The sequence below is a fragment of the Ammospiza caudacuta genome, chromosome 4 (genome assembly GCF_027887145.1).
Source record: "Ammospiza caudacuta isolate bAmmCau1 chromosome 4, bAmmCau1.pri, whole genome shotgun sequence".
In the NCBI taxonomy this organism is placed as follows: domain Eukaryota; kingdom Metazoa; phylum Chordata; class Aves; order Passeriformes; family Passerellidae; genus Ammospiza; species Ammospiza caudacuta.
This window is the reverse complement of record NC_080596.1, coordinates 52,284,031-52,306,586: the sequence shown is the minus strand read 5'-3', so window position 1 is coordinate 52,306,586 and position 22,556 is coordinate 52,284,031. Positions and strand designations below refer to the sequence as shown.

At 39.8% G+C, this 22,556-nt stretch overlaps 2 protein-coding genes across 3 annotated transcripts in view; one reads left to right on the top strand and one right to left on the bottom strand.

Moving 5' to 3' along the window:
- Positions 1 to 606: 606 nt before the first annotated feature.
- On the bottom strand, positions 607 to 5,508 carry COMMD8 (COMM domain containing 8). Of its 2 annotated transcripts, XM_058804076.1 has the most exons (5): positions 5,409 to 5,497; positions 4,723 to 4,878; positions 3,623 to 3,775; positions 2,054 to 2,209; positions 607 to 1,067 (listed from the first exon to the last, which is right to left on the bottom strand). In XM_058804076.1, the coding sequence occupies exons 1-5, from the start codon at positions 5,451 to 5,453 to the stop codon at positions 1,047 to 1,049; spliced, it is 531 nt and encodes a 176-aa protein (XP_058660059.1). In that variant the 5' UTR covers positions 5,454 to 5,497; the 3' UTR covers positions 607 to 1,046. The 2 variants fall into 2 exon arrangements, with proteins under 2 accessions (XP_058660059.1, XP_058660058.1); XM_058804075.1 differs by lacking the exon at positions 607 to 1,067 and having other exon boundaries at positions 2,021 to 2,209; positions 5,409 to 5,508.
- A 12,035-nt stretch (positions 5,509 to 17,543) lies between these two features.
- The window catches only part of ATP10D (ATPase phospholipid transporting 10D (putative)), a 39,584-nt gene continuing 34,571 nt past the window's right edge, over positions 17,544 to 22,556 (top strand). Inside the window, exon 1 of the mRNA XM_058803648.1 lies at positions 17,544 to 17,565. The gene's annotated coding sequence lies outside the window, so the exon portion shown is untranslated. The remainder of the gene's footprint in view (positions 17,566 to 22,556) is intronic.

Below are 22,556 nucleotides of genomic sequence, written 5' to 3'. Positions count from 1 at the left end.
TTGCTCTTTATGTATGGAAAAGTGCTCTAATAAATAGTAGAAACTGTAAGACCTCTGGTGTATCCTTCCCTAGTGTTAGTGCTTTTAACTTTTGTTACATACCACAATCAAAACTCCATCAGATTTCAGAAAAGTTTAGAGTAGAATTTACCAATTATCTCCTGTATTAAGTGAGCTAGGAATATCTTTCTCATAGTCTATGTAAGTCAGCTCCTCTCCAGCACTGCATCCCCTTTTGAGAACATTAATATTTTTAATTGAAAAGCTACCAACTAAGATACAAAACCTAAGCTAAAAACTACAACTTTACTCTGAATAAAGCTGCAGTGCTTTTTCTACTTCTGAGCACTGAACAGAGTGCCTAGAGAAATTGTGATGCCTGAATCACTGGGAAATACTCAAGACATCTGGAGACAGGCCTGTACATCCTGCTCTACATTACCCTGTTGGAGGAATGAAGAAAACCTCCAGAGTTCACACCCAACCTCAGCTGTTCTGTCATTCTACACTAGTTTTGTTTGTAAAGGTGATTTTCCCTAAAAGCTTCTAAAAAGATTGAGTTAAGTGATTCATAAATGAAAAAGCAGCCTACTACAATTATTCACACACAAAGTCAGGTGTTTATTTACCATATTTACAAGTATAAATACATTAATGCTACAAATACTCTCATTCTTTATTAGCATGGCACTTTAGATAAGGTAACATAAAATGCCAGTAAGATGCCTTGGTTTCACCAGGCACCTGTGCAGTCACTGCCAAAGTTTTACCAAAACAAATATGGCACATATTGTAAGTGATTATCTTCCAAATGTCTGTAAATCTTTAGTACTAAAAGCAACTGTACATTAGATTTTTATATTTTTGGTCAAATAGATACAAGAATTTATTATTTTTATTGAAGGATTAGTAATTCATTCAGTCATAAGAGTCTTCTGACTTCAGTATTTTACAGCACCAAAACCTTTCCACTTTGCAGTAAACACGTTTTTTCCCCAAATCATTTAGGGAGCCATCACCAGCAGATACTGTTGACCTGAATTCCATCATTTCAGTTGTAAGACAACCTTCAAAAAGGAGAAAAGGAACGAGATTAACGTTGGTTAAGAACAAAATTTAAGCAGCCTATGAGAAGAAGCCTATGAATCCCACAAAACCATGTCTTAAAATACCTTTCTTTACCCTTTACTGCACTCAAACCATTCTTTAGCTGCCTGCAATCAAAAAGCAGAATAGCAAGTCCAGGTGCAGTGAGATTCCTCCTGCACAAAGCAGAGCCAAGGGACCAATTCTGAAGTGAATTCCTCCTCGTGTGCCCACAGAACTAAGTATGGAGATGACACATCCCACAGCTTCCAGACAGACCCTCAAGCAGAACAAAGGGCATGAGAACACTCAAATCTGTCCTGGATGAATCCTTGCTCACATACTATTTTTATTTAGTTCTGCAGGAAGACAATCCATATGGAAGCAAGATGTGAAAGCTCATAAGGGCTATAATTTCCTATAAACACTATTTTCTTCAAATCCTTATTTTCCTTAGCCTTTTCTGTTAAGAAATCCAAGACCCTTCAGTGTCTCAGAAGCCTTATAGTTTCACTTGAAATTTTTTTCTTGGGTCACTATACTGTAATCTTTGTAACTTTCTTCCTGATTCACCATGTGCCATGGAAATTAAAGGACTTAATATGAACCAAACAACACTCCCAGACATTTTGTGAAGCTGAGGGAAACATGGGAGTTCTCACCAATCTTTCAGCATAGGATAGGGGTAATCAAATTAAAGAAATTAGATTTAGTCTAGATAGTAGGAAGAAACTTTTTACAATCAGTGTGGTGAAGCACAAGACACAGATGAAACACTGAAACATTGGAGAGTGGTCTGAGCAACCTGATCTAGTAAAAAATGTCCATGCTCATTGCAGTGAGCTTAGACTAGACAACCTTTACAGATCCTTTTCAATCCAAACTATGCTATGATTCTATGAATTCTGCTTAAAATAAATCAGTACCTAACAAGTCAGGAACAAAGTATTATATCAGTAGAAGTTACCTTATTTGCAGCTTCCAGTGCATTTATTAGGTTCTGCAACTCTTCCTTATTCATCTCTATAGAAATTGGCTTAATTTCACCATTTTCTCTCACATCCAAATCAAGATTGAGGAGTGGCATTTGCAGCATGGAGATCTTATCACTGGAGAGAGCAAGCTATGTAGATTGACACAATAACAATAAAGTATAAGGTGGAGCCATTAAATTTTTAGTCTTTCATAATGTCATATCTGTATTTTATATTGAACTTGTAATACCAGAACAAACATCAGCATGACAAAATTAACTTCAATAAGTAAAGTCTGCTGTTTTCAGGGTTTTTTCCTCCATTATTGGGATTTTTGTTTGTTTGTTAATACAAACAATACATTGAATAAAGACCATCCTCTTCACAGACTTGTCATATACACTTGCCAAAACCAATTTGTTAAAATTCTGGGCTACCACATTTTGGTATTCTAGGTGAAAACAAAGGATACATTTGCTCATTTTAAAATACATTAAAATCAAAGATCAGTTGATAGCACTATAGGTTAGTATTGAACAGACCTATCTTTATTTAGAGTACAGATTGCAGAAGAGCTCAATCATGGCAAGTTAAAAAAAATAAAAATCAGAGCCAGCTCAAGGGGGGAAAAAAAAAGTGGTTTTAAGAAAAATAATAGTTCAGACATGTACCAGAAATTTGCATCACAAAATAGAAAGAAACTCAAAAAATTCTCTAGACAAAAAACTTAAAAGAAGCCACAAACAAAAAACAAGAGTTCACGCAAGTTCATATTTTTGTCACTAGTAAATGCAGTTAGCAAGAGATCAAGCCAATAACAGTTCATCAAAAGCACATTATGATGCCATATCTGCTCTTGCAAAAACTTGTCTGTTTTGGGCATTGTTCTTGGATTTCCAAAGCTGTTTGCTGCAGAAATTATTGAGCACTCTTGTAAACATGGAAAACTATTTAACAGCTCTACAAATGTGTTTAACAGCTCTCACAGTCTAATCAAAACTATAAACAGTATAAGTAATGTTTTTAAGTCTTTGATCAAGCTTAAGGTCTTCATAACCTCAAACCACCATCCAAACTTAGGCAACTCCAACATCACTGGTTTATTACCAAAACAGAAAGTCCAATGATAAATTATTTCAATCCAAGTATTAAATGTCCATTGCAAAAATATGAACATTTGAAGAAAGTGAAGAAAACTTATCCTGAATCAGTCAACTAATCTTAAAATTAGGCATATACTTCTTCTTCCTTTGAGAGTAAACATTGTTTATTCTGGCCTCAAAATTATAACAGCATACAAAACGTTCAGGTGCTCCTGAATAGCACCAAGTCTCCCTGAGCAGCTTTAAAAGAAAAGAGGGGAAAAACAAAGTAAAACAAAATTTTAAAATTTACATTTCCAAATTTCTGACAAGTCTTTGATGTTTTTGCATCAGTCATTAACGTGCTTTTGCAATACCTATAAAAATTGAACCACTGTGCAGAGGCCTAATGGGACTAAACCAAGTTACTTCCCTGTTGTAGAACATTCCTTTCAAACATTGTCAAGGCAACAGTCTCACCTTTAACTGCCAGTCAAAATCCTGCAGCTGGGCAGAAGAGATTGCATGTACATTTTCTACTAGGGCATTCCTGATTTCTTCTTTTCTACCTTTCAGACATTTTGTGATTGCTTCTTGATAATCTGAATTTAACTCCACTATCTGCTGAGCAGCCTACAAAAATAAAAATAAAAATTAAAACCATGATTATTTGCACTATGAAGCACAGAATTAACATGTACCACCTGCAATAACTAAAATATCTAAGCTGATAGCTGCCCTTTGTGGCTGCTCTCTGTCTTTGGTAGTTAAGAGTCAGTGTTTACCACAGCAACACACAGAGAAAAAAATCATTTAAATTAAAAGACTCCAGAGAACAGAGGTTTTATCAGCTTTCTAACATGCAACCCTCAAATCAAGAGAACATCACACCCCCAAGCAACTCAGATGTAGGTCTGCAATTTTTTCTCAGCATCAGGGCAGAGGCTAAATACATCAGCTCAGCTGAAACAGAAATACTGATGTAGGGAGGTCCCCAAGGCTACATAGGCTCCCTCAATTTCTTTGACCCAGCTGCTAGCAGGTGGTCAAAATACCAGAAATATGCAAGAGATGAGAATTAATATTTCTAATAGATTTTGCAAAGTTTATACCTATAGGAATGTCCTGAACTACAGTACCTGCATCACACAGTCCTCCATTCACACTTAGATTTTTACAAAATTTATTTACATACAGTCAATATTTTATACCACTCCAATGGTATAAAATACAAATAAAGAAAACCAAACAAGAAAGTGAACTGGCTTTATTGTTAATGAGTAGTATTATATAAATAGATTTAATCTGGGGATACTCAAAATACCAATTTATGTAATTAAACCAATATTTTAACAAGTATCCTGTGATATTAGAAAAATATTTAAAAATCAGCATCTATTTCACTTTTTGTTGTAGATGTCTTGGCAGCCTAAATGCTGCTTACCTTCTACCTATTTAGGTTGAATCCACTACCTATAAATCCTACACTATAAAAATATTTTAGGATTAAACAAACTACAGAACTAATCACTCCAGTCATGATCTGTCCAAGTCAAGACAAATCAGTAATGAGCCCTTACCTCTTCATCAGACATATTTTTGCCAACTGCAGTTTTGAAATATCTCACAGTTTCTTCTAAAACCTCCATCCACTCCGACAAGCTCCAAACATTGCCATAATCCTGGTACCGAGGGTACGCACGGCCACAGATGCCATCAATTACCTTATGAAGGAACTGAAAGGAAGTGATACGTAATTTATAATTCTCTCACGGTTAATCCGTACTTCTGAGACTGAACATGAGACTGATCAAGCACTTCAGTTACCAACCCTCCCTCCACTGGGGACTGCCTCAGTGCTTCCGGACGGCAGAACAGGCACTCCCTGAACATGAACCCTCCTCCCTTCTCCCCTTAGAGACAGTTCACGAGGTGCGGCCCCAGGAATCACAACCCGGTTCACGTTCACCCTGCACTTACAAGCGGACTGCACAGCTGTGAGCACAACTTCAGCGCTGCCGAGATGCGGAGGCACAGGGCGGCTCAGCCCCCCGCGCACCGGGGCTGCCGCACAACCCGAGCTGCATTTCCGAGCCGTGGGCCTCCCTACTATCCCAAAGCACTGCCCTCTGCCACTGCGGCCTGGCGGGAGGAGAGGGACAGCCCGCTCTGAGCCCCGCGCCGCCGGCGGACCCTGCCTCCCTCACCGCTGTCGGAGGGCCCGGGCCCGGCCCACCTGCCCTGCCCGGCCCTGCCCGGAGCCCACCTCGAGCGCCCGTTCCGCCGGGAGCTTCTCCAGCAGCCTCGGCATCTCCACCTCGTGACCGCCCCGCCGCCAGCGCGCATGCGCACGTGCGAACACCCTCCCTCATCCGCCCGAGGACACGGGTTCGAGTCCCAGCCCCGGTGTCCCGACCGCCCGGCGCGCTTGGGGAGCAGAGTGTGCGCCGTGCGTCCTGCGGGCGAATGAACCAGAACCCCCCGAATTTTACAAGCTTTTATAGGCCATAACACTTAAGCTATGTTTGCATTCTGCCTGCCTTGCAGCTTTGGTTTTTGCCCCTGAACAAGTTAAATTTGCACTTGGTGGCAAGAGAGGAAGCTCAAGACTTAGAACGGGCACCACATCTTCTGTGATTTTAAATCAAATTGAGGAAGTCAGGAGAAACACTGACTGCAAAAGCCCGTGCTGCTTGTACAGTGTTTACCGTGAAGAGCTCATTTTTTTAATGCTTTATCAAAGTGTGAATTCAATCCTAGCCAGAATAGTGGAGGAGGTTTATGGAACAGCTTTTTACATTAGCAGTGACCTTCACTTCAACCATGGTTGAATTGAACACTTCAGCCATGTGTTGAATTGATGGGATGTGAATGCGAAGAAGCAAAATTGCTCTGATCACTTTTACAAGAAAATCTGTAAGAATTCAAGTCACAGCAGGTCACAAAACTGCACAGACTGTTATACCTGTAGGCAGACTTTATTTCACTGGAATCACAAGGCTAATTTACAGTCAAACAGTTATGCACATGTAGGTGCAACACTGGGCTGTAAGAATACCAAAGCAGCTACAAGTCCAAACTGGTGGATAGAAGGTGTTTGTGAAAAACCCACGCTGGTTAACTCAGTCTGCAGCACAACTTCTTCACAGTCATGTGGCCTTGTGGGAATGATGTGGTGCATTGGAGTTCTGGAGAAGAAATACATGGGGAAGAACCGACTTCAGGTTTTGCTGACTGAAAACTTTCAAATTCTCCCCATTTTCTTTAGGGTTTGCTACTGCTAGTAGATTAAGCTTTTAGGAAAATTTATTCCATTTTATTATGGAGAAATTACTCAAAGCTGCTGTTTAAATGAGGAGTAGATGAAATTTCAAATTTGAAAAATTATTTTCAATACTAATTTCCTTTATTCCCCCAGAGATTTGTTAGATAAGTGGAAACTTACCCACTTGGACTGACCTGTGTTGTGCGCTACAAAACAGAGCACCAGGGGGAGCGTCTGCTCCAAACAATTCAAACCCAGCCACAACAGGAGAAATACGAAGGTGATCCAGACTTGCAATGAAATAATTTACGAAATAAAGAGAGAGGTAGTGAGCGTCCCACTCAGTTGAAGGGGATCAAACAAGTGAAAAATGAAAGAGAGCAAAGAAGTAACGCATGAAGACAGGAACAGAGAGAAGAGCATAGGAAATGGCCATCCCACGTGACACTGTCCCAGTGAACATTTTCAAAGCAGCTAATTTTCTCCCAGTCTGAGGAATAAAATATTTCGCTTTTCATTTTTTCACATATATGTAGTTTCAAAGTAATATTTTTGATTCAGCCTATTGGCCCATGAGGAGCAAAGTCAGACAGCTCAAGGAAACCACAGCTGGGTTATAAATCCATCTTTCAGAGCTCATGTTCAGCTGGAGGGAAGTAGGGGATATAAAATTGGCCTTTGGCAGTTTGGACTTTGTTTGGAACTGCATTATTTGTATCTGCCATCAAGCCTTAATCTTTAAAAATGCCTGGTTTTCATGCTTCTGTACCACAGCAGTAACAACCCATATCACCCCTTGAAGTTAAGCTCTCAAATAGCCACAAAATCAGGGAGGGAAACTTGTAGAACGGTAAGTAACTAGGCATGGATTTCAGAGCAGCAAGGAAAGAAGCAATTTTATGAGAGAAAAGTGTAGAGTGAACTTTACATTATTTTATCCACATTGCTGATGACTTGTAGGGGGGGGGTTATTTGTTTATAAAGAAAACCCACAAGGTAAACTACAGTAATTAAACCCATTTTAAGATCAATCCTTTTGTTTCCCTTGGTTTTGGAAGAATGCCAGTAATTAAAACATTGGGAAATAATAACCATAGGTTATTAATATTATAGTAACATAAATTTTATTATAACAATATAGTAATAATTATATATTATTATATATAATATATAATTATTGCTATATATAATGTGTACATAGTATAGTAGGATAGTGTTGTAATGTTTTGCGGAGAAAAGAAGAAGTCTCAGTACATTGCTCTAAGTATATCCAGCTGGGGAGAACATCCAAGCACCAGTGTAAGTGTCCCACAAGGAACTATTAAACAGGTATGTCAATAGAAATAAATAGGTAACTGAGTATTTTACCCACACAAAGAGGACAGTAAAGGCATTTTTCAATGCAGTGGAAACACTGAGACTGCAGTTGAGATTGTGCTGAGCTAAACGTGGGTTGCTGTGGAGAAGGGAGGTCCCACTGGTCCCCTAGTCCCCATTGCCAGCTCAGTTTCCTCTCCCAGACCCTCATGCCTGCACTAAGGCCCTGGGGCTGCAGGATGAAACTGCAGCTGATGTAGATGAAAAGTAATTTTATTTTTGCATTCTTTTTTTTTTTCCCATGGGTTAGATTTCCACTGTGAACAGAGCACCATTTCTGACAGAAGTGACCTTTGCAGTTGGGAATGAGGGGTAAGACAAAACTACCCCTTCTGGTAGCCCATACTAGCCCATACTTAGATGAAATTGGTTGACACATGAATGTCAATCAGTGAACTTTAATTATTAAATCAGGAATCTTGAAAGTTCTTGTAGAAGCTTACATAGAATCATAATCATAGTGATGTGCTGCAGCTGAAGGAGGTTGAAAAGAACATATCTCTATTTAATGTTTACACTCTTATGAGCCAGTGAAGTTCATAGTGAGGCTGAATGAACATGACACTGATGTGCATAACATACTTTATCACCTATTTGCTGTTCATAATCTATAATCATAAGTCCTTCTGAATGACAAATCTGTTTCACAAATAATTTTACTTGTAAATTTTGGACATACAAAACCATGAGAAGTTTTGGTTCTTTTCCTCAGTCCCTATTCAGTGAACATAACACTCATGTATTCACTCTCTGAGACATGAGGAGTGCAGTGTGTCATGCACACTGTGGATACAGTCTGTGTCCACAGCTTCACACATCTCTCTATCATGTCTCCTTTTTCCAGTAAGAGATGTAACAAAAGGAACTTAAATGTTCCTGAATTCACGTCTCACTAATATTTCAAAATCATGTTGTTGGTTTCTGTAGCAGTTCTGTCCTTCCCACAGACTGCACTGAAGAACTAGCAACAGCTCTGAGGGGCATTGCTGTGGTTCAACACCCCTTAGAGTCACAGTTTATGCACTGAAATTTGTACTGCCTTTCATGGACAAAAGCATACTGAAGAGATCATTCAAAAGAGCTCTGCTACACTGTAAGATCTTGAGGGAGGAAATGCTACTGTTGGGAACACTCCAAGCATACTTGGAAGTACCAGATGGAAAAAAATACTGTACATATTACTTGAAATCAGTTACTATCACAGGTGTGTAAAATATCTGCACTATGTACCTCTCAATACCTGCCTGGCTGTGCCAGGAGCTGGTATCACACCTGGTATTCTGCAGGACAGAGGCACAGGAATAGCTTAGACTAGAAAAGTGACATCCTAAGTACTCCAAGAAGCCTGTAGTTGGCTTGAGCCATATCCCAACTAAAACAACTGCTTAGAAGACCAACTAGAGTCAGTAGCTGGGACTCTGCTCATGAGTACCACTGGTCACCACCTTTTGTAAGCAGCTGGGCACTACAGACCTACCCTGCCTCTCCTCTCCTGTCCCCAAGACACACTTCTTTGCATAAGCTTTGGTTGGAGAGGGAGGAGTCTTCATCTTCCATCCTGCAAGAACATTATGAATATTCTCCTAACTCTCCTTTCTACAATTCAGACCCTTTATTTCTTATCCCATGCTCAAGAAACCTGCAGAAAGTTTATCTTCTCTATCGATACCATTTCATAAGGAAAAATCTATTGTCACCATTTCTATCCTTCTATGTCTCTTTCTTCATGCTTTAAAATTCTGGATGAACTGAACACCAGGTACACATCAGGACTGGAATGATACTCACAATTTTCAGGCCTAATGATTGTAATGTCTGGAATTCAAAATGACAACAACAGAAAATTAGCAATCCCTTTTAGGGTAGATGTAGTAAAACTAAGTCAAAATATTCCCTTGCTTTTCCAAGCCCAAACTTAAGATTTCAGTATTAATAATGAATGGTAAGGATGTGTTAGTGCATTTCAAAAATCTTTGGACATCATAAAACAGAAAAAAAAAATGCCCATAGGGTAGATTATGGTGACTCTTAACCCTAGTAGTAAACAACAATTAGTAGATGCTGGAATATGCTGCATAGCAAGTTGCACCGACACGTCATAATAGCAGTGGGGAGAAAGTATTCCTAAAATAATAAACACCCCACTACAAACATGTAATCTACACAAGGACTTCAGGGTCTGTATTTATTATATAACTCTGAGTTGAGAGCTACTATTACAGCTTCTATGGATTTTACTTTTATCACATATTTTGAAATGAAATGAAAAGAGCAGCTGATGAAAGTTACACTGGCAATACTCTGTTTCTGCTGACAGAGGTTGTTTCAACCAAGGGCATATACAGAGAAGGCAACTGTGACAGACTAAGAAAAAACAGTTTGCATACAGATACATCCATACTGAGATTTTTTGACTAAATCTCTTCCAGGGTAAATAAAGCCAACTTTCTCCCAGGAATTCCTCATAAAATTTCTTGTAATTTATAAGTCTTTCTCAGTCTTGTCAATCTGTGTCCATCTTGGCAGCACATTGTATTAGCCAGATTTTCTGGACTTCTTTGTGGTCTCTAAATAATACAAAGCAGCTTTTCACATTTCTGCTTCCTACTGCTCTTGTCTTTTCCATGGGAAATAAGAATTTAATAGGCTTCTCCAAAAGATAGCAAAACAAATACTATGAAAGTGACAACTTCTCTCAAAGCTAACTGACTATTCAAGTCTTAATTTGAAAACTAGGTTTTTAGAAGGAATTGTCAGTGTCCTGGACAGCTTCTGCATATTTACCAGCTTTTCAAACTTTGCTAAGTCTTGTTGCAGTTGTATGACTACATGACCTAGGACTTCCATGACTCCTGCAACAAATTGTGCTTTGAATCATATTACTGCAATTCCCCTTTTTTTTGGTTCTTCTTCTTTTTTTTATCTTGAGCGTGTCTCAAATTAGCAAAGGCACAAAAAGAAGAGAGGCACTTTTTTACACTGGAAATTTTCTCATGGCTTAGTTCCTGATGAATAAGACACTGCATCAATCCAAACATCTCAGCTTGCCTATGTATAATTTCTCTCTGTACAAAAAAAAAAAATTCTAATTTTTCAAAAAACACTTCCAGCCATCTGAAAAAATCTGGACGCCCTCTAGTGCATGCCCAGGTGCAAGAGTTTTGTACATAGGAAAATGTACAAAAACCCTACATACAATAGGGTTTGCTATTGCAATAATGAATGGCAAAAATTGCTATAGGAATAATAAATAAAATAATGAATCTTATTATGTAGGGGAGAGTGGTATTTTGATTACTATTTTTCTCACACCAAGTTTTCAGTGAGTTGATTTTATTACATCAGGAGAGGTATTTTTAATAAAGTAGGTGACATTTACTATAATTTAGAATTACTCTGGAGCAAATTCTAGAGAAGAGCTATCTAGAAAATTTGTTTGCATTGTGAAAACATGACCTACTTGTTCTTCCAGGTGACACAATAAAAAATGTAGTCAGAAATTTTCATTTCACGATTTGGAGAATATTTCTAGAGAAATACTGAGCAACTTAAACCAGGAAATTTACAATTATGATAATTTTCCTAGTTTTTCTTAAATAATTATTCTCCATATACAGGCAAAATAAAGAGAAAATATAAATTGTTCACTTCAAAACAGGACATGTTTTCCTTATGTTATTTACAATGCAATATATTACAAAGTTCTAGCAAGGAGCAGTTGGTTTAATATTGTCACATAGTGCAGGTTACAAGTAAACCCTAAGCTTTCTTCTAAATTTGAACTTGACCTACAATACTTGTGAAAGTATAAATCTCTCTTGTCTTTACCATGGGTATTGCTTTCCATTCATTCATCTTGGATCTGTGATGCACTGGGCTCACCAAGTGGATCAGAAACATCCATGTGGTAACATTTCCTCCAAGTTAGCTAAAGCTGTACTTGTGCTTTGTCTCAGCCTTGGTCTACTTTTGTTTGGACTTTATCTTGGTTTACTGGCTCTAGAAGGTGAAATTATCAGATATAATGTCTGCTGGGGCAAAGTTTCACCTTCAAAAATGTTTAACTATACATAAACCATAAACATTATATTTTTTTCAGTGTGGTGTCTTGTGGACACTTTTAATCTGGTTCCAGGGTTCCTAACCTTAAATTAACCATTTTATGAGAAACCAGCCTTGGATTTTCCCTTGTGAAAAACACCTGAGAGAATAAAAAAGTTTGAGTGGTATCTTCATATCTATCTGCTGGATTATTTTTATTTGTTAAAAAAATTGATATAGTATTTGTGGTCTAAGTAGTTAAGTTAGAATACTGACAAAATTTGCTTGGCCGGCTGGAGTCACTGTCCAGTAGAAATTGTGTTAGAAAAACTGAAGGAAAATGTAATAGGAAAAAAAACCACTTGAAAAATATTATAACACAGACAGTAACTTTATGCAAGCAAAGACATAGAAAAAATACAACAGTTACTAAATATTTCATTTGATATCACTGACTCAGTTCCTTTTGTTAGCTGATAAAGTGGTTTGATAAAAAGAAAGTGTAGAATTAAGGTTATTTGTGGACCAGATAAATTCAACAAGCCAACTTGCTTCTATATACAATGAAAGGGAAGGCACATAAGTATATATCCTAAGTGCATATCAGAAGTGTTTTGACACTCAATTATACTGTAACAGTGTAAACCAGCTAATGACAAGTTAGATAGATATGGCTGAAGATTAGCCATGGAAACTGCCACATCAGAGCAAATAGAAAAAGAAGGAATAAAGCAATTTTCCAAGTGTATCAATCTGCCTATTTGCAATTCCACTTAGCTAGAACTACTTTCCAATCCTTCACACTCCTCTATCAGTACACAAGTATCAGCATTACATGGTGTTTCCTTTTTTTAGGGTTAGTTTTGTGTCTCCTTATTCAATGGGCCTGTGTTAGTTCACAGGGAGTGAATATGGATTGTTAGAAGCTTGAGTCGAGTCTCCCCACAGATTACCACCTCAGCTTCTCTATTGGGTAAAGTAAAAATGTCAGGATAAGAGGTCAATTCCTGATGCAGTAAGCTAATTTTAAATTATTTTCTGCTTGTCTTGTTAATTCAGAGCCTCTTAAAGACTCTCAATGAAAGACTTTCAGATTCCTTGTTAAATTCCAGCTGATAATTACTTTATGCAGAAAGGATAAGATGAAAATCTCTAGAACAAAAAGTCTCATCTCAGTGGCTTTCAGGTTGGAAGTTCCTAATACACACAATGCCACACCACAGTGAGTGGCAATCAGTAAGTCCTGTGCCAATAACAATAACTGCTACTGGCTGCTAATAACTGCTCTCCAGAACTGGCATCTAATGCCAGCTTCCTTATTCCTTCCATTCTGCAGTTGCCTAAACTTGATGGTATAAATCACAGGCAAAGAATGAGGATTACATGAGTGAGCATTAGTCAGTTATTCCCTTAAAACTTGTCTACACAAGCTATGTCACAGCAATTTATCCAACATTAACCAAGGTCTGAATGGATTGTTAAACTGCACTACACCTTTGGCTGGACGCTTTCATTCCTAATTTAGTTAGCCTTTGGTCAGGTTGATATGTTTCATTCTTATCTGGTTTACTTTAGCAAAACAAAGGTGGATTGATAAACACCAGGAACAAAAAGAATTATTTAATGGAAGCAGTGGTCACTGTTAGTATATGAGCAAATGGGTATGAAACTGAGTTTAGAAGCTACAATATAATTCTTAACCTTCACAGCAACCAAACTCTGGGGCAATTTTTTAGCAGAGTAATATGAGCAAAATACCTAAGTAGTTTTAGAAAAATTCAGTCAGTTTATGAAACAGATTATATGGCATGCTTGCAATTACAAGGATTTAATGACCCTGAAAATGCCTTTCAGGAAAGTTCCCAAATAATATTTACATTCAACTCTACCTCTTTCAAGATTTTAAAATGTATATAATTTACATAGGATGTATCTTGCATAATAAAATATTTTAAAAAATGCTCAATCTTTCAAACTGAGCATGTAGGCTCAGATTCACTAACAAACACTTCCATGTTGTGGTGTTTATTCTCCCTTATTCCAATTTTATTTGTAACCTGAAAGTAGTAATACCTTCTTGTCTCACAGGGAGCAGGAAAATTGAAGGAAAATTCATGCCTATTTATAAAATGCTCACTCAAGTGATAAAAACAATCTCCTCACAAGGAAATCAATAAACCAGTACAGATCTAGACAGTGTATGGTAAATAAAGGCTATGGCCACACACAAACTAGAGCAGATAAACAGCTGTTTGTTCACTGTGTATCCATCTTCCAGGGGTCCTGCCAGGAGATACATCTGATGATCTGGAGGAAATTACCTTAGTGATAAGCACAACAGACTGCTTTAATTTGCTCTGGCAGCATTGCTTAGGACTCTAAACACATATAAACACATTTATGAGCCAATGACCTGGTAAACAATTATTCAATGTACTTTAAAATTCAAGGGTTTTTTTTTTTAATCTCTGCTTTGGTTAAATTATTTATATTTACTGCAGAGCTAAGGAAGTAAAAACATCATGAAATTACTGGATAGTAATAAAATCCCTTTCTGGATATGTTATTATTAATATGTCACCACATCTTCAAATGTATTTCAACTAGAGTGGATATCATAATATGTCACTATTTACCTGTAAATATACACTGGATCTCCTCAGTATATCCACTGACCTGATATGAATGCACTAAGCTGATGTGGGAGTACCCACACTGCAGTAATGATAGCCATCTATGTCTACAACCCCAAATCCCCACTGGCACTGCTATTTATGTGTTTTGGCACTGGAATCATCAGTGGGTATGGTTCTCTGGGGAAGAGATTCTCCCAGAGAAGAATCATACCCAGGTTTTCACATTCCATTAACCTGAGGTGCTCTGGGAAATGTTTGATAGCATGCTATGGCAAACTTCCCTCTTCCTTTCAGGTCTTCATTGGAAAGTTTTCAGTTTGCCAACAAGTTTAGTCAGCAGTTCATGAGTTCCTCTCTTTCATGTGTCCCAAACAGCGTCTGTATGAGCACAGCAGGCTGAGTTGTTCATGCTTGTACTTGCAGTTATTGCAACCATGAACAGATGGAGAGTCTGAAATACACAAAGAGCTCTGTGACTGTCTTGGAGTCATCAACAGCTCTTGTGTCATTGGACTAATGTCAGGGAAATTCCTGAAACTTCAGGAAAGTGTGGGGGGGTGCAGAGCACACATGGTCACTCAGAGGGTTGGACCACGATAATACTTACTGGATTTAGTTATGAAAAGTATTCATAAAGACTGGAAAGAATAATCAGTTCTTGTCAGAAAGACAGATACTGAAGAAAAATGTACTTCTAATATCAAAATTATTTTAGTACTTACAAAGCAATACTTACAGGGCATTCACATCTCATCCATGACCAAAGTGTTGAGAAACTTCTTATTTAAAAACATACTTGTCTTCATATTATCACCAAGAGATAACAGAATTGTCATTATTCTTGTTTTCATTAGTGGTGGTTTCCAGCAGGGAAGGCACTAAATGGTTTAGGGCACTTAGTGGCACTAAGATCAGAATGGAATTGAATTAACTTAGCTCTTCTGTGTGACTCCAAAGCTGGTCTGAAGCCACTGTTTTAAACTGAATGTTTACAGTTAGTGTGTGGGCACTGACTGTTTACAGGAGCAAAAGGTAGTACTGACAGGTGAGGATCACATTCTTTTGTTATTACCACTACCCTGGATGACCTGAATTTCAAAGTTTTCCTTGTTCATGTGGCAGTTCAGGAGATGATATAAAAAACACCTGCAGATCTCTGGGGAAACAACAACAAAAAAAGGATATATCTGTGTGGAGGATGTTCAGTGTTATTACACTTCAGACACGCTGGATGGTTGCTTTGCATGCCTGGAATCAAGACCATTCATACTACTGGACAATTGTATTGAAGGATAAAAGTGCAAACGTGTAATGTGCAAATGTGACTTGGCAATGGCCAAGTCAGGAGTCAGCAGTGCCTCCCACTCACCTGATCAGCCTTGCCTCTCCAAACAGCTCCCATGCTCTGCTTCAGCACATCTAATTAGAGTGCACAGAGTGCTGCACTAAGGCAGCTGTGCTCTTTCTGGCAGCCAGAGTAGCTCATTTATGGCTTGCTCAGGTATTTCTGCATGCACTGATGTAGAGGCCTAATTGAGGCAATTGTTATTGCTGCACAAACAAGGCAAACAAAATAATACATTTCATAGTTGGAGGCTTACAGAATGGACTGTCATGTATAAAAAAATGAACGGGAAATGAAAGACTCTGGATATGAATTATTTACAGTTGCAATGGCACTACAGTAACTGTGGTTGGTGACAAGCCCTGTGATATTCTCTTCTTTGTCAAGCATCTTTGCCAACTTGAATGTTCCAATAAATCAATGTTAACTGATTAAATCACTTTAAAGTAACTGGGTTTTGGCAAAGCCTACTACCACCTTGTATCTTGCAGCAGCTTGCTCTGCCCTCCCCAGAGCTGATTCCTCTTTTCTGCAGCACCTGAGCCAGCAAGGGAGGTAGATCCTGCAAAGAAATAGAACTCTACATCTTTTTCTGCCAAGAACCTATGTCATTTCAAGACAGTAGTGACAGACTTTCTTCATGTAGAATTTTTATTCCATCTGACATGCCAATGTGTTTTGAGATTTCCACTAACCATATGGGCACTCCAAAGAGCAGACCATCAGCAGCTATACACTAAACGTAACCAAAATGTTTTCAGTGTGTGGTCAGGGGTGCAGGACATGCTAGAATGCAGGAAACAGTGGAAAAAACCACCATGCATATAGATGGGAAGGAGAGCACAACCGAGTACCACTGCTCAGCACAGCCCTCCCAGCTCTCTGCAAGGAATTGTTGACACTGGACAAGCACTGGGAACCCCAGTCTATTCCGATAGGGACCAAGAGATCTGCAAATAACATTTCCTGGTGGATTTTTTTCTTCTTCTTTCTTTTTCAGCAAAAGATGGTCTTGAATCAGGAATCCTCTCTCTTTCATGTAAAACGCTGTGTGATTTCATTGTAAGAGGCAGCCTCCAAGAGTGCCCTGGGAGGCAGTAAGATCATAAAGGAGAATGTGGGACTTCACAAGGGTTACTGATGAAAAAGGTAATAAAGGACAACGTGGGACTTTACAAGGATTATTGATGAAAAAACTCACTGAGATTCCTGACGGCAGTGATTTGTGTAAGGCAATTTGGGCAGATTCTCAATAGCCAGAGTCTTACTTCCTAAAAAACAAGAGGAAGTGTTTACTGACCTTGATTAGCCCAGTCGCTGGAAAATTTAGGTTTAGACAGGCCAAGCTGCCCTCAGTGTTGTAAATGACTGTAAAAAAGTAAGACCATCAGTCCTTTACGAGCTGTCAAGGGTGTAAGGTTCTGTGACAGTCGTACTCCTGCCCCAAACTCCATCTGCCGAGGCCTTAAGGCAAAGGAAAAACAAACCTTTAAACAATAACTAAACCTCTACGGCAGAGAGCAAAGCTCCCTCACCCAGGGAGCCGCTTTTGGAAGGGTCCCCGGCCGCAGCCCGGGCCGGCGTTCCCGCCTCAGTCACCGCTCGGGGGAGAAGGATCAGAGGGGAAAGGGGCGAAGGGAACGAGCGGCCGAGGGCTGCGGTGGGCAGCGGAGGGGCGGAGGCGGCCGGAGGGGCGGGCAGCACCGGCGGGGCGGGGCGGGTACGCGGCCATTCCCCGGGGATGTGCGCGGCTCCGTCGGTAAGTCCTGAGCAGTTTCATGGGGCAACTCGCCCGTGGGGCCGGGTGCGAGGATGGTGGTGCGGGAGGACAGCGGTGCCGGGCTCCGGGGCCGAGACGAGGCGGGGGAAACGCGGAAGCCGCGGCCGCGGGGGAGCTCCCCTCAGCCCGGCCGCCGGGCCGGAGAGCGCTGCCGGCACCGGAGCGGCCCCCAGAAACTCGGCCGTGGAAAAGGCCAGTGTGGGAGTTTGTGTTTTTAAGTGTCCCCGGGACCATGAGCGACCTCCACCCCCCCCCCCCTCCCCCCCCCACCGCCACCGCGTGTGTTCATCTCCTCGACTTTGACTCCAGAAACAAAAGTCTTTGTTTTAATAGCTCACCGTGGTGACTGAGGTGTCAGCTTTTTGCTACTTCACAGATTCATGGCAGGGAAGTAGACTGCAGTCCGTGTAAATCGCAGGGAAATTCCTGAAGGTCCAGGAAAGTACGCAGGAGTGCATAGTGCATGTTCACCCGCAGGATTGGATCACAGCAGTTACTGGACTGAATTATAAAAAGTATTCACAAAGATGAGAAAGAATAATCCAAGTTTGTATCTGAAGGACACACTGAAGAAAAATGTACTTCTAATAACAAAATTACTATTTTTTTAATACTTGCAAAGCAGTACTTACAGGGTATTCGTGTCTCTCCAATGACCATAGTGTTGGCAAACCTCTTACTTAATAACATACTTGTCTTCATATCATCACCAAAAGTTAACAGAATTGCCATTATTCTCGTTTTCATTAGTGGTGGTTTCCAGCAGGGAGGGCACTAAGTGGTTTACCTAGGATTGGGGTGAATCAAATTATTTTAGGTCTTCTGTGAGACTCCAAAGCTAGTCTGAAGCCAGTCCTCGAGACTGAATTTTTACAGTTTGTGCGTGGGCACTTACTGCTTACAGGAGCAAAAGGTAGGACTGACAGGTGAGGATCACATTCTTTTCTTAATTGCCACTGCCCTGGATGATCTGAATGCCAAAGGCAATAACCAGAACTGATACATGTTTTTAATGAACACTAGACTGAAATTGGGGCCAAGTGCTCTAAATGAGTACTCAAAGATACTCTCCAATCAGACATTCCTGTCCTACCTTGCTTATGCCAACATGAGTACTTTCATAGCTGTAATGATGGATTGGGAAATCCAATGGTGTTACTGTCTTTGAGTTAGTAAAAGGTCTTGCAGATCAGTGAGAACCAGGTTCAGTGAGTACCAGACTCATTATGAAGGAGTTGACTAAGCCAGGAGTGGAAGGCAGAAGTGAGCACAATTCTTTTCAGTGTTAACTTTTAACTCAGTTCAGCTGCTCAAGACAGTGATTATCTGGTGTCTTAGATAGTTTTGGGGTTACCAGGGTTAGAATTTCAGCATTCTTAACTCCTTGCATATTTTGTTTTTAGGCCTCTATATATTTTGGCTGAATTTTTATTAATAAAAACTTTAAAGATACACATTTGTAGTTGAGCCCTCAATTGCTGTAGGTTACTTCTCACTTTCAGGTTTGAAATAACATCTCAAGAGTATGTTTTATAGTCTTACAGGAAATCTCTAGTGGTTAAAGTGGATTCACAGGTTATTCCTGTCAATATATCCCCAAGCAGTAGGCTTGGGTTTTATTGCTCTGTGGCATATTTGATTGTCTTCCTGAGGTTGTACAAGAGTTGGTTTTGTCAAAAATTCACTAACCCTGGAGAATTAGACCTGAAAACCTCAATGCATACTTTGGGAATTTATGGAACTTTTGAGTAGCTGATAATGTAGGTATCTTAGAAAACCAGAAGAATAGAAAAAATAGTCAGAAACTTAATCTAGGATTTTAGGAACTCAAGTACAATTTCTTGCATTAATAGGTACTTTCAGTATAAATTTCAATGAGCGTGCTAGACCTTATCTAGACAAATGAGTTCTAGCCCTTCAGAAACCAGCAGTATGCCAGTGTGGATCCATTTCTCTTAAAAGTATTTATGGTAGCATAGGGAGTGTATGTGGCTACAAAGAAGAAAAAAAACAAACCAAATTCTTCTGTGTTACATGAACACCAGTATAAATTTTTAATATGGTCCACACCTTGGTCTTACTGTGAAATTTATGTGAATTTCACACATAGCAAAGCATTTGTAGTGACTAAATGCTGTCTGACCATAAGTTAAAGATATACCTGTGTGGAAAGACAGTCATAAAAAAAGACTTAAACTGTAAGGTTTTGGTTTACAGTTTTGAGACCAATGTGGCACATGAGAACATGGCATAAAGGAGAACTTTTCTGATGGAGAAAAGGATGTAAAATATTTTCATGGATGACCACTCTCCAGCAGTCCTCAGTTTTATTTTGGAACTATTTCACCTGAAATTTAAACCTAAAATTTGGTAGTGTATGGTTTGGTTGTGTCTATAGGTACAAGATCTGTTTGGCATCCTAAATAACTTTTCCCAAGATGAAGGAGATTTTCTGCTTTTATACTGTTTTATATTTTTCTCCTCCCACACTATAGTATGTTAACCAGTATCACTTCATGGTTTACTATTAAATTATCTTGCATCCATCCTTGTGTCGTGGCCTTGGCACTTCTTGGGTTTTAATGCATTCTGCTGGTTCTTTATAATTTGTGAAGAGCTGTTGATGGCTGGCTTAATGTGGGAACTCAGCACATCACTCTGGGTGTCCAGAGTTACCGAGACAGCCCTTGGGGGGCTTGGAGATCCTGGAATGTTGCCAAAAGTACCTGGTGGCTTGACTTTGGCCCTTCAAGGGGTGTGCCACCTGTTTGAGGACATGAGAGTCATTTGGGAGCGAATGGTGTAAGAATGATGTATCTACAGGGTGAAATATAGATTTTAGAGTTTTGGTACAGGGGGGTTATGGAGACAAGATGGAGGGGTCAGGGCATGTCTTGTCCTTCTTCTTTCTTCTTCTTGTCATCCATTTTCTGTGGTGATGTTGGCACTTTGGGATTGGTCTGTGGTGAAGGTGCACTTGCTAATATGGGTGAACGGTATTGGGAAATAAAGGTAAATATGATGTACGGAGCTTTTAGTATAAAAAGAGACAACCGCCCAGTGGGAGGTCAGAGTGCCCTTGGCTGCCTTGCTGGTCAGACCCGTGTTGGGCAGAAAGAAAATTCTGTAGATAAGAAATAATAAACAATTCGAAGACTGAAAATCTGAAGAGTCCAGACTCATCCTTTGAGGCGCGGGCTGTCCCAGGGCCATCCTACGCGTGTCCGGGCAGAGACGAACGGGACAAACAGCCGGAGCGGACATTTGGCGTTCCTGCCGGGCATCTCCCACCAAGGGCAGCAGCCCTGAAGCGCTGAGCGGGCAGCTCCCGAGCTGGACGTGTTCCCAGGAGAGCACTGATAACTCCTTGGGAAAGCAGCCAGAAGGGTCTGAAGAAGCAGCAGCAGCCACCAGGTACTTTTGGCAACATTCCAGGATCTCCGAGCACCCCCCCCCCCAAGGGTTGTCTTGGTAACTCTGGATATCTGGTGTTACAGGGCTTGCAAGGGTTCCTCAGGGGTTGAAGAGAGAGACGAGAATCTTGACTCCATGATCAGAAGGCTGGATTTATTAATTTATGATATAAGTTACGTTAAGACTGTACTAAAAGAAATAGAGAAGTTCAGAAGCTTGCTATGCTAAGAATATAAAAAGAATGAATCAACAATGGAGCTCTCTCTGATTCTGTCCCAGAGAGAACTTGTCTTTGATTGGCCCTTAATTGTACGCATGCAACATGGGCTAATCACAGGTGCACCTGTTGCATTCCACAGCAGCAGATAACCATTGTTTACATTCTCTTTCTGGGGCCTCAGCCTTCCAGAAGAGGGAAAAATCCTAAAGAAAGGGTTTTTCACAAAAGATGTCTGTGACACATCTGGAGTGATGTGCTGAGTTCCCACAGCTTAACATACTCATAATCAAGAAATTTCCTTTCTAAGATCCAAGGTTTTTTAAGGCTTGCAAGGTTTCAGTGTTGCCCATGCTAAATTATACTTTGTGCATGGATAGGAGTGCATGGTGAAATAGTGCCACAGCAGTTGATTGTTTATACTAACATCTGCCTTCCACTCTTAATTCAAGAATTCTTAGATCTCTTTGATAAATATATCTCAGAGTTTATGGTTGCAAATGATCACATAATTTTCTCAATTTGAAGTCTGGATTCCTGCAGGTTTTTGGCTATTTGTCCCATAAACTGACAGCAAAAGTCTCTTACCCAGATCTATTTGGCACATTAGAATGTCTCAGCAGATTTCCTATTGGCTTGCAAATGTGTGACAAATTTTTGAAATGTCATGTTACAGAGAAAGCAGCAAAGGAGAAAAGATTCGTTCTTCAGCGTGTGAATTGATCTTCAGCCCCTGGTTCCCTGAAGCTTCTTCATTTTTTGCTAGCTTCTGAGTTTTAAAACTCAGAAGTTTAAAAGAGGATAAGGAAGAGTTTTTAACGTTTAACCTATATATTTCTGTCAGTGTAATGACAAAAGTACTAATGTAGTTTAGTGAACCTGTGCAGTAACACTTGCTAAGAGGTTTAAATGGGACTGTTGTATGGATTGGGGATGATCCACACTTCCCCATTGTGTAGTGTGGCTTCCATCTAGGATAGCATTTTTTATATTCCCTGGTCACCCACAGCCTCAGACCTAAGGGGGAGATTCATTGTCTGAGCTGCTTGTCTTTGAGGTGCTGTAGAAAATTTTCAGCTAAGATAATGAATTTATTTTATTGCATTTCTGTTTGCCAACAAGTGCCTTACCATTTACCCTGACATATTACTTCTACTGGAAACTAGCCCAGATGAAGGCCTACTGTACACTGCCTGAGAAGCAGCAGGATAGAGACACACACCATAAACATGCATGTGTCAGAGGTCTGGGGAACATTCTTGTGAAATACGTCATTTACCAAGTGCATTTAACAAAGAATTTTCTGAAAGAAAAATGAGGACTAATTATTTGGAGATCA

Coding starts and splice junctions, on each gene's coding strand:
- COMMD8 (XM_058804075.1), bottom strand. CDS start 5,453: ATGCCGAGGCTGCTGGAGAAGCTCCCGGCGGAACGGGCGCTCGAG. Junction 4,879..5,408: donor CGGCGGAACGGGCGCTCGAG/GTGGGCTCCGGG, acceptor ACTTCCTTTCAG/TTCCTTCATAAGGTAATTGA. Junction 3,776..4,722: donor AAAATATGTCTGATGAAGAG/GTAAGGGCTCAT, acceptor TTATTTTTGTAG/GCTGCTCAGCAGATAGTGGA.